Here is a 12,123-nt window from a genome sequence, read left to right on the forward strand (position 1 = left end):
ACACATACAATGGGATAGTATATAACCATAAAGGAGGAAATCCCATCATACACAGCAACATGGACGGAACTGGGGAGTCTTAACTGGAATGAAACAAGCCAACCACAGTGAGAAAGACAACACAGGATTCCACTGAATGCTGGAGAAGAGCGCAGGTCTCTACAGACGGGGAAGGGAGCACGAAGGGGACGGAAAGGAGAAGGAAGCTGGGAAGGATGGTGGGGAGCAGTCTCTTCAGCAGAAGGATCACATGTATAGGACACCATAGCACAGTGGACCCGCTGCCCTACACAGTTAATACACACTATTACTTTTAGTTCATCCTTTAAGAGATTAGGTTTCCTTCCACTGTTTGTTTCTGTCCCTGTTTTGCTTCTGGTTTTATTCTGCTTTGGTTGATGAAGGTCAGCTCTGAACTCCTGGGCTCGATCTATCCTCTTGGCTCAACCACCCAAGTAGCAGGATCTGTAAGTATGTACTGTACATACCTGTAGCACACATGCAAACGACACGCAGCCAGTAAACAGAAGCTTGCCAGAAGCTCGAAGGTTAGCCGGCAGGTATCTACACTTCACACCATCCCGTGCTGATAACTGATTTTCAGAGCAGGTCTTAGGAAACTAAGGCGCCTGGAGGGGCTGCCTGTTTTCAGCTGGGTGGGTTCCTTTGCTTCTTACTTGGCCCTGGTGCGTGGCTGCTCAGAGAACAGCAGGCTATAACCTTTCCTGTTATAGTTCTTCATGTTCTTCTTAGGCAACAAAAAAAAAAAAAATCCAAGTGGCTGTAAGCTACATTTAGACAACTGAGTACCAGAAGGCCAATGAGATTATCTCCATGACCTCAGAGCTTACTGCTTTGGCTTGCTTCAAACTATCTTTTGTAATTTTCTTTTTGTTCATTGTAAAACAAATACATGCTTGTTGCAGACAGTCTGGAGGTCTAAATAAGCTATGCGAGCGCTCTATCACTACTGGATATGATATTTCTGTAATCATCCCTCTCTTTCAAGATGCCAGGTTCTGAGGAAGTGTGTAAGTGGGTACAATCAAAATGCTCACCTCTCTTCCTTGATTGTCAGGGTTATTGTGGATAAGCAGGTGCTACCAGGGGCAACAGGAGAAGAGGACAAGATTGTATTCTATGCAGGACAAAAACAAAGCACACAAACAAAAGGCCTACATGAGCAGAGAGGTGCAAAGGCAGCGAGGCCCATGGGTGCTGGGGAATTGAAATGGCGGGCTTTGTCTGGACAGAGTTTGAAGAGAAAGCAGACAGGGAAGAAAGGTACATGCTCTGTGAGCAATGCAAGGACCAGGTCTATGAGTATAATTTGTACCTAGAAATTCTACTCATTAAATCTGAGGCTAAAATTGGTTAAAAATAATTACTGAAGCATCTTACCTGCTGATAGAACTCGTCATCTTTGGGGGTCAGGTAAGGAAGCCAAGTGTCTTCAAGCTCCTCGAGGAGCCTCAGTTTCTGGTTAAAAATAAGAATTACATATTACTGAACACAAAAGGACCTCAATACAGGTTAATATCTTTCAACAAAACACACGCAAAAAATCTTAATGAACTCCAATGTAGACGCTTTAAACATCTTTAACCAGATGTACAAAGCAGCCTGTCAGAAACTGCCCTGCTCACGGCCACAGTTCCTGAAGCAAACCCACTCACTCCTCTTACATCTCTGCCACAGGGGGCTTCTCGTGACCTAGGTAACCTGGTGATCAGTTAACAGTCTTCCAGCATAAACCTTCCTGTCCACACAACCTGGGACAGTTAGGCTTTCTGTGACAGCACCCCTGGCAATACCAAGTAGAGCACAGCCATCTCCTCCTGCAGCTCTGGGGTATCTGGGATGCTGACTCCTGCTGTAACATTTATGTAAACGTGTCCATGTGCAGCAGGGCTCCCCTTTTCAAGTTACTTCATGTGTGAGTGTTCTGCCTGCATGTTCCTATGTGCATCACATGCTTGGCCGGTGCAAGTGAAGGTCATAATGGATCTGCCCTCCGAGAACTGGAGCTGCACATGGCTGTAAGCTGCCATGAGGGTGCTGGGAACTGAACCGGAGTCATCTGGAAGAATGAGAAATGCTCGTAATGGCTCAACCATCTCTCCAGCCCCAAACAGTGCCTTTTTAAACGTAACCTTTCATCTCTAAAATATCACCAACTTTATGTTACGCTTCTTTGCCTTCTTTTCCAATGCTATGAAGCACCATTTAGTAAGTATCCATCTAGCACTGTCTAAGGCTTCTTCAAACAGCATCGACTATTTGGACAGGTAACTGTAACAGGCTTTAGCCTTGTACTCAGGTATCTACAGAGCCTGTGTTTGCATGTAGCATATACACAGCATATATAAGTGTAACACACAAACACACACACACACACCTATTCATATTAGTTATCTGGAAGAAAAAAAAACACAGCAGAAAGCAGTTTTCCAATAATACTAGAAATTTCAAGGCAGTTCTTCAGGGCCACTGTCAGGAAGCAATGGCTCAGTAAGAACAGGAGGGTCGAGCACTGTGGACCAACATGGGCTACTGGAGAGGGTCCAGGTCAGCACAACCAAACTGTGTTTTGTTCCCCACCAACTGTGCCCCACCCACCCAAACAAACAAACAAAGTTGCTGGCCTCTCCACCCCAGGAAAGCAGATTTACTCACAACCTATCATGATGAGTGCAGTTCAGAGCCCATCTCTTTTGGACTAAAAACTTCTAGTCCTTTCACATTATAATACAAAATAACAAAAAGGGAATAGAAATTTAACAACTAGTGTGTACACACACACACACACACACACACACACACACACGTGATCTATTTCACACGTGATCCTACTTATCTAATCAGTCTTCCATTTGGATGGTATTTTCTTACCCAGAACAGAGTGACTCCCTAATGAAGGTGTGACCCTGACCACTAGGAAGGACCTATAACAGCAACTAGCACAGGCCATTTAATTACTAACTGACTAACGTCTTATCTTCTCTCAGCAGGAGCCGCTATCACTGTTATAAAAAGAACTAATGATATTTCCATGAATATAGATCCTCAAACCTTAACTAAAACCCACACTTCAATTTTCATCAGAAGCTCAGGAAAGTCTGCATTTCCCTGTGCTCTTTCAACTGGTCCGATGGGCATTTTATAAACACAAAGCACTACAATATTTATAAATGCCACCAAAAAAATTAAACACTGAATAATTCAGAAGTTCCACCTTACAAATACCACCTTAAAACTCTCTCTATGAGGGTCTACCATTAAACCCAAGCGATGTATAAGGTATAGATTTCCAAGAGGAATTCCATACTTCATCTAAGACAGACTAAAGGTCCATGCACAGGCCCACAGGCGTCAGTAGAGGACGGAACTGCTTGTAATTAATGCTTCTACTGAATTATTACGTAAACAAACATTTTTAGCTCAGCTGGGGTGCAGACCATTAGACGTGGATAAGGCATTGCACTTGAAAGGCTGTGCCCGATGATAATATTCCTAATATGGAGAAAGAAAAACAGTATTGTCCGACTCTGCAGGAACTCTGCTCCCACTGTATTCAACACTGTACACACTATTGACCGTAACTATCTACCACCTACTTAAATGTTATTACCTATTCACTCTTGACATGGGATCCAATACAAACCCGCAAACTTAGGCTTCAGGGGCTGTTTTAGGAAGGGCATCTGCCTGTCCATGTGCAATGAGGCATTTGTTGGGGAAAGCTCATAACCAAGCACACAGAGGTCAGGAGGGGAAACCAGCTCTGGGATTCCTCTGTGCCAAATGCCAGCTGCTCACCACAGCACACGAAAGCACACAGGCTGGAGGCAGAGGGGCTCATGCTGGTTTGGCACTTCAGGCCAGCAACAGTGCCTTGGTGAATCCACACAGCTGGGACCTACCTACTAGCTTTACGGCTGTCACACTTGTGACAAACATAGCAAGCTACTCACGAATGCCACGTAGCCAGAAAGGGCTCAGAGCCTGTCTCTCCCACCTGACAGGAAGGTCATAGAAAAGTCCTCCCTGGCCCTCCTAGGCTGGCAACAGTCTACTACCACAGCTCTCCAAGGAGAGGGGCACACAGCACCTCACATTAAGAAAGCTGCAACTCCAAAACACAAAATGTCGCATGACAGAAGCTGCAGCCCTCTGCTTCTACACAGGTGGGGAAGGGGAGCGATCTGAGCTCACAGATCTTGCCAAAGACATGGTTTGTGATTCTTACGAAAATCACCTAAAAAGATTGACTGGTTTTTAAGTCACGAAACATGAGTGTGTCTTATGTACAAATGGAGTGTGTTTCTCAATCCACTTCTCTCTTCAGCCCATTAGATGAGGCTGCTTACAACTCTTAGCATCATTTTCCAGGAACGCGTGTGTGTGTGTATGTGTGTCTGTGTGTGTGTGTCTGTGTGTCTGTGTGTGTCTGTGTGTCTGTGTGTGTCTGTGTGTGTGTGTGTATTTGGACAGTAGACCAGGTTAGCTTGGAACTTTCTATGTATCCAGGCTGGCCTCAAATCCAAGGTCTCCTTCTGCCTCAGCCTCTCAAGTGCTGGGAATAGAGGTATACTTCAGCACACCCTGCAGTCCCTGTTAATAGTTTTCAAAGTATGAATGGTATTTTGGACTGGATGATACAAATTTAACTCTATCAAAATTAACAAACACCCACTGTAAGAAATACTATGTGTTTTGTAAGGATTTAAAGCAAGTAGGAATGTGGCCTGGTCCTTAAGCAAGGTTTGAGTGAGTAGGAAGACGCCTCTCAAAAGGCAGTAAACAGCTGAGCCAAAGAAAGTAAAAGCACACACTGTTTAATGGACCATATTCCTCCAACAAAAAACACCACAGCATTTAAAATGTCGGTATCGCCACCCCCATTCTCAATGAAGATGCAGCACTGTGAAAAATAAACAGAGCAAGTAGATTCCAGGGCACAGACTGCAACTTCCAAAGCCTATGAATTCCTCAATCTCTCCCAACCTCAGGTCTCTTATTGTAACTATGACGTAAAATCAAGCGTGCACATTAGTAAATACTGCAATTTGTAAACTACGCAGATTGCAGGTAAGTGGTAAACAGGTAAGGGGGGTGTGTTCCAGACAACAGAGTCAAAGCCTGAGTTCCAGGGCCAGTTCCTAGTGATATGATCTGGAGCTGCTTTCTCAGGAAGCAACACATGCAAGCAGGAAAGAGCCCACAACACGCCTGGCAACCACACACTCTCATTTACTAGTGTGTGGAAGGATCATGCTAATAGTTATAAAAACAACAATGGGATCTATAGGAACCCACCTAATTATACTTTAGAACACAAAGCAATCCTGCTTGAGAACTCCAGATACTAATTTGCCTGAATAAAATTCAGGAGAAATTCATACACACTTCCACAAAAGTTTATGTATGTATGTGTGCACATGTATGTGCCACAGCTTAACCAGCTGCTCTGTAATGGTCACCTAAGGCTTGTGTGTGTGTGTGTGTGTGTGTGTGTTCGTGGGTGAGAAAGAGAGAGAGACAGAGAGAGAGGGGAGTGTTTAATTAGCTGTAATGATAACCTTAGCTTATATATGTGTGTGCACATGTATGTGTGTGTCATGCTTTAACTAACTGTGCTCTAATGATCACCTTTAAACAGAGAAAGAAGGCAAAGTCCATGCAAAGCTATCCAGTGACCATGCAGAGTTGTCAAGTGACCATGCCAAACTGTCAATGACCAGGCATAGCTGTCAAGTGACCATGCACAGCTATCATGTGACCAGACACAGGACAAGTCTTGACACTATGCTCACTGCCCTGGAACTGCACACTACGTGCCACCCCTTCCCAATGCCAGAAAAATTGTCTTGCATATCCTTTTTCAATTTTTAATATGAGGGGACCATATATAATGCTTTTCATTTTTGTTTAAATTAAGCCTACTTTTCACTTTTAAAACCAAAGCTGTTTCTGACCGATGAGAACTTTTGATTCACAGAACACCAGGAAGAATACTCAAAAGGATAATTAATCCTCAAAAACATATCACTCCCTTCTTCCTGGTGAGGCTTCCAAGGACTAAACTGATTCCAAAATTCCTCACTGAGTCACTTAATGAAGATCAGGAATACTTCAAAAAAAAAAAAAAAAAACCAGGAAGAACAAGATCCAGGAGTCAAATGGTTAAATTCAACTTATCATCCAGCCCAAATCGATGAGGTACCACATAGAGAGCTAAAGGAAGGGCAAGACACTGTTCTTCCAGAACGAAATGGGAGGCAGAGTAAGTAGATACAGAATAAAAAAGTAACTGTAACTGTACCGGGGGGGGGGGGGTCCTAAGCCACTCAAGCTTCTAGAAAGGAAGAGTGACCAAAGCAGGTGGGTTTCAAGGCAGATTTGGAAGAGGAGGAGCCTGAAGACCAGGAGGACAAAGTACACTTGTGACATACAGACAGGAAGAAAGGTAACGGCATCCAAGATGACTAAAATAAGGCACACACAAGGAGAGAGGAATGAGAAAGAAAGGATAGTGGCCAAATAGTTTCCAAATTTGACAACAATGAAAAGTGCCCAGATTCAAGCTGTTTTGAGAACCTCAGGGGAAAACACCTAAGCAAATGAATAATCACTTGGGGGGCTGAAAAGATGGCTCCCTGGTTAAGAACACTGCTTGCACTTCCAGAGAAGCCAGGTTCAGTTTTTAGCACCCAGAGTGGCTCAGGATCATCTCTAAGTCCAGCTGCATGGTATCAAATGCCCTCCTCTGGCCTCACAGATATCAGGGATATATAAGATGTACAGACATGCATGCAGGCAAAAGACCCATACACAGAAAAACACACTGAAATTATAAACACCAATCAGTATGTGAAGTTTTTGCCCTGCAAGACACATACACATACACACACACACACACACACACACACACACACACACACACACACACACACACACAAGCCATCCTTGGCAATGAACACCTATAATTCTAAAATGCTGGGAAAGCAAAGATAGGAGGCTCTTGGAGCTCACTGCTCAGCCCGTCTAGCCAATTAACAGGCCCGGGGTTCAGTGGGAGGCCCTGTCTCAAGAACAATTACAGAAGGCAGATGCTGACCTCTGACCTCCACATGCATATACATGTACATGAACACACATACAAACATGTACATCATACTCACATGTTCAAAACAACTAAACAAATTGTGAGGATTAAGCATGATTTCTCCTGAGCACTTTAGAAACAGCATCCCTACCTGCCAGTGTCTACTGATCCGCAGGAGGCACCCCATCTTTGTTTGTTTTGTCTTGTATTTTGGTATATGTTCCACTCTAACTTTTCTAGTCTACAGTTTCTACATAAGTTGAAACTTCTCCATCTGTCTTTCAAATCTCCTGCCCTTTCCCTTTTGAACCTTCTGTCTCTTTAAGCTAAATTCTATGTGATTTCTCAGGATTCTCTCAATCGTCAGTTTTCTTCTTACGTGTGCCTGCCGAGTGTAACGTTCCTCCATCTATGAATTTAGTCTCTCAGGCAAACATGATGGCTGCCCCTGCTATTCTAGCACCAGAACGAGGGCAGGAATGTCGTAAACTCTTAGTGAGGCCAACTACAGCAAGACCCTGTCTCAAAGTCAACAATTTAATTTCTATAACTGTGTTTTTCAGTCCCAAAACTTGCAACTGGCTTTTTCTCATGTCGCTGAAATTTCCAAGTTCTTACAAACATTTTAGATGTTTATTTGATTTGGTTTGATTTGAAGAGGCTTATCTTAATAGGTTGCTCTTTTCAACACTTTTTGCTGGGGTTCTAGCTCTTGGTCAAATTGTTTGCCTCTGTTACTGTCCCTTTGACTATAATTCAACTTTCTTTTCCTCTTCTAGGAGTGTAATTCTCATTATACGTCTGGAGTTGACTGAACACAGCTGCAGCCACCGTCCTAATTCTTTGTCTGGCAGTCTTCCAGGTCACTGTCATTGGTGTCACTGGTGACACTGGGTCTATGGGTTACAGTGGCTTGTAGGTGAGGTGTGTTGACTTGGGTTTACCTGTGTTTCTGGACTGGCACTTGCCCCCAGCAGTTTTTTGGTTTTTGGTTTTTGTGGTTTTGGTTCCTTATATTTTGATCAAGGCCACTTTTCTTCTTTAAGTGATGCAGGAATCCAGGAGGGCTGGGCAGCAGAGAGGAACAAAATTCTACATTTCTGCCTTGTCAATGATGCAATACCTTTATCCCTTGGAGCAACATGAGCATGTGTAGTTTAGTCTCTGATTTGCCCAAACAATCACATGGGGCAACTCTGTTCTTGCTGTTTGGTTCCTCGTTATTCTGATTACTTTTTTCAATTGTTAATGAAACTGTATTTTGTAGGCTTTTGTCTTTGGTTTTTCTACCCTGAGGAACTCTACCTGTGCTCACCTGTGGCTCTCAAGTGACTCCATTTTGCCTGTCCCAGGATGCCCACCATCCGAAACCAAGGTTTATGTAATGTCCTACACAGCCACCCAATCTTGTCTCCTTACCCCAAATTTCCCACCCTGATTCCACTAATGGAAGACACAGCTCCCTTCTGCTCCTTAAGACTCACAGATCAAAATAAACTATAGTTCTCCTGGGGTCATGGGACTTCTTTCGATCTCCCTTTAACAGAAAAGTGAGCCTTCACTGCAAACCACGGTTTCAGGAGGGGTTAGATGCTCCCATGCCCGTCTGCAGTGGTAAACCTGTATTTCCTATTTCCCTAAATTCAACTTTCTGTCTGAACATCCAGAGGCTCTGCCGGATGGAGGCTTTAATCCAGCTTTCTGTTCAGGTCCTGCCAGTGTGCAATGCCATCTTATCTACGACCCGAGCTACGACCTGTCTTCCTCCGTTCCTTTAATGTCACACTCCTGCCATCTCCATGGTTTCAGAGCAGAGGGCGGGCACAAATTCTTAGCAGGTTGGTACCCAGGTTACAGTGACTCACAGGACTTTTAAGGGTTCTGACTCATACAGTGAAACTGCCCTCCTGGTATCAATTCTCATGGTCATCAGCAGACAACCCCCATTCCTTCATTGATTCAAACACCAGTTATTACCAAACTTGTACCTTTTTAGCAAACTGACTAATGAAAAACAAGTCCTCCTGCCCCACTTTCCATTCTTTCTGAGTCAGGTTAGATAACTCTTCGTGTATGTATCAGCATTTGTGGTATCCCTTGTGAAATGCATGGTGGGACAGCTCATCTGCTTCCTCATCGACCTCCCACTGATACCTTTCCTCCTCCTATAGCTACAAATCCGTTCTGTTACTGTGGAAAGACAACGAACTCAGAGTCATGTAATCCAATCCCCGAGACTTCCGCCATCTCTCCTTCTGCTGGGCAGCTGTCTAGGGAAGGACCAGGCCTCCAGCAGAGCCACCTTCATGCGTCCTGGATAACATGCCACTTCCCATGTTCTCCTCAATTAAGACAACAATACTTGGCCTCCATTCAACCAAGTTAGCTGCAATGTTCCTCGATCTCAAAAAGCTCTCTTTTAAGGGAAAAACATTTAAACTCAATAAAAACCACAGATTCAAACTAATAGAATAGACACAAGCTCTCTGGATAACTTGAAAACCAATTTACTTGTCCTACTAACTTAACTTTTTAAAGTTCTCAGCTCTGGTCACCATCTTGGGGGATGTACCGTCCAAGTTTCACACAGGAAAAGGTCTCCTGAAGAAAACTGCCAAGGGAATGCCAAAGCAACGGAAGTGAAGCGAAAGGGAAGTATGGTTGAGGAGGGATGGGGAAGAGCTAGACCTTGGGGGATGTTTACACACCTGAAGAAGATGGTATTAATATCGAAGCAGTGTATGTAACAGGACAGTATGTAAGGTCCTGTCCTAAGGACCAGTGACTCCACACAGTCCTACAGTGTTGGCCCTGACCACTGCACTGCATACCTATGCTAAGTTCTTCAGGCTCCAGATTCTTCTGCTGAAACCAGAGATGCTACTTATTGAGGCTCTGCCCCACAGTGGCATACAGGCCTTGATTCTGTAAGTGTATCCGCCCGCTGAGGCTAACAAGAGCAACTGCCAAGTTTGGAAATCCCTTGCTGCCCTTTCTACTGACATCCTAGCTCTGAGGACCTAATAACAAACTCTTTGACATTTCCAAGAGGCAAAATCCCTCCTGTTCAGAAGAAAAAGCCAAGTTCTCTCAGCTATGCTCAGGGCTCTTAGCATCCTGAAACCATACACCTTGGTAGTCCATCAAAAGGTCAGGGTCAGGGCCCCACAAGACCTCCCATGTGTTTGGCCAGGCTTTAGCACAATGGACCTTAGCTCTTCCTGCTAACAGTCCAACTGCAAACAGGCACACTTGAGACCAGTAGGACTTTGAATTTCTTTGTAATTAGACAAAGCTTTAACCATTACACCGACATCAAACAGCCTGCCACAGGAAAGCAGACGCACATGTTGCTGCTGTAACGTCACGGGAAGCAGTTCAGTGACTGTCGGCTTAATAAGCCTTTGCTCTCCATCCTGCATGTGTCCTCTGCTGCTTCCAAACAGGTGCTGCACAGTAAGACAGGAGATGCCTCCCCTGGAGTGGGAGCAACTGGCTTGTAGGAGACCCAATTTACCAAATAACAACAAAAATTCTTTAGTTCCTTACAGTCACTTCGACTAGTAGTTTTGTCCAGTAGTGATGAAAAGTTAAGAGAGGAATACCCACAGAAATGACCTATTTATGTAGCCCAGAAGTTTCAGGTATAAAACAGATTCCGGAAAGTCAGTGTGCTCTCTTTATTTTCGCTACTTCGTGAGGGAAGCATAGGACAGAACCCCATTAGCGTACATTTCACCTTATTTCTGTATGTGCATCTGATGCTTTGAGTTTTTGTTCCCAACTATACCATGAAGAATAATCCTGATGTCCTAGTTCCTGCTCTCACTGCTGGGAAAGCAACCTAAGGAGGCAGAGGAGTGTGGGCTCGCTGCGTGTCACGCCGCAGAAGTCCCTCAAGTCCACCTTCTCCTTTCTCGGCTTTCATGCACCCATTTCTCCTGTTTCTAATCTTGTGTCAACAGCACCATCAGCCTAACCACGAAATCTGGAATTCTATCTCCTGTTCCTCCTCCTTCTCCATTTCAGTCCTATTTATTAACTTTGCAAACTACGCTACCCTCTTTTAAGTAAATATAAGGACTCAAAGCCTCCATGTTCACAACAGCCAATGGTAGAAGCCACCCAAGTGTCCACAATGCATGAATCCTAAGTAAACTGTAGTTTACACACACACCAAGCAACACTATTCAGCCCTCAACAGGGATGAATCTATATATCATCATATATGTGTCTTGAGCAGATTATGTTAAAAGAAAATAAACAAGTCACAAAGGGTCAAATATTATACAATTCCAAGAGTACTGGCACCTAGAACAATCCAATTTTAAAAGGTAGGAAAAAAATGGGGCCAGACAGACGGCTGTGCAGTTAAAAGCACTGACTATTCTTCCGGAGAACCTAGGCTCAATTCCTGCACAAACATGGCGGCTCAGAGCTGCCCATAACTCTAGTTACAATGGATCCAGCACTATCTCCCAGCTTCCATGTGGACATGGTACACAGACATGCATGCATGCATACATACATACACACCAGCAAAGCACCCATGCATAATAAATTAACATTTTAAGATGAGAAATGGAAACTTATAATCATAGTTACTAGGAGGGGCTGGGGATTTAGCTCAGTGGTAGAGCGCTTACCTAGGAAGCGCAAGGCCCTGGGTTCGGTCCCCAGCTCCGAAAAAAAGAACCAAAAAAAAAAAAAAAAAAAATCATAGTTACTAGGAGATGAAGGGAAGTAAAAGTGGGAAGTCTTTCAGTGAACATGAGGCTCGGCACACATGAAGCTTCCCTATGTGATGAAGAGAGGGAGAGTGGGGAGGGAGGGTGGAGAGAGATGGTGGGGAGGGAGGGTGGAGAGGGAGTATGGAGAGGGATGGTGGGGAGGGAGGGCAGGAAGGGAGGATGGGGAGGGATGGTGGGGAGGGACAGTGGAGAGAGATGGTGGGGAGGGAGGGTGGAGAGGGAGAGTGGGGAGGGATGGTGGAGAGACATGGTGGGGAGGGAAGG

At 44.4% G+C, this 12,123-nt stretch overlaps 1 protein-coding gene across 7 annotated transcripts in view; it reads right to left on the reverse strand.

The window, feature by feature from the left end:
• The window catches only part of Fto (FTO, alpha-ketoglutarate dependent dioxygenase), a 408,263-nt gene that overhangs the window by 315,804 nt on the left and 80,336 nt on the right, over window positions 1–12,123 (reverse strand). For all 7 annotated transcript variants that reach the window (XM_039097565.2, XM_039097564.2, XM_039097566.2 and 4 more), the window contains one exon: window positions 1,402–1,479. In XM_039097565.2, the coding sequence (XP_038953493.1) occupies window positions 1,402–1,479 (78 nt within the window). The remainder of the gene's footprint in view (window positions 1–1,401; window positions 1,480–12,123) is intronic.

Source organism: Rattus norvegicus, chromosome 19, assembly GCF_036323735.1.
Source record: "Rattus norvegicus strain BN/NHsdMcwi chromosome 19, GRCr8, whole genome shotgun sequence".
NCBI lineage: Eukaryota > Metazoa > Chordata > Mammalia > Rodentia > Muridae > Rattus > Rattus norvegicus.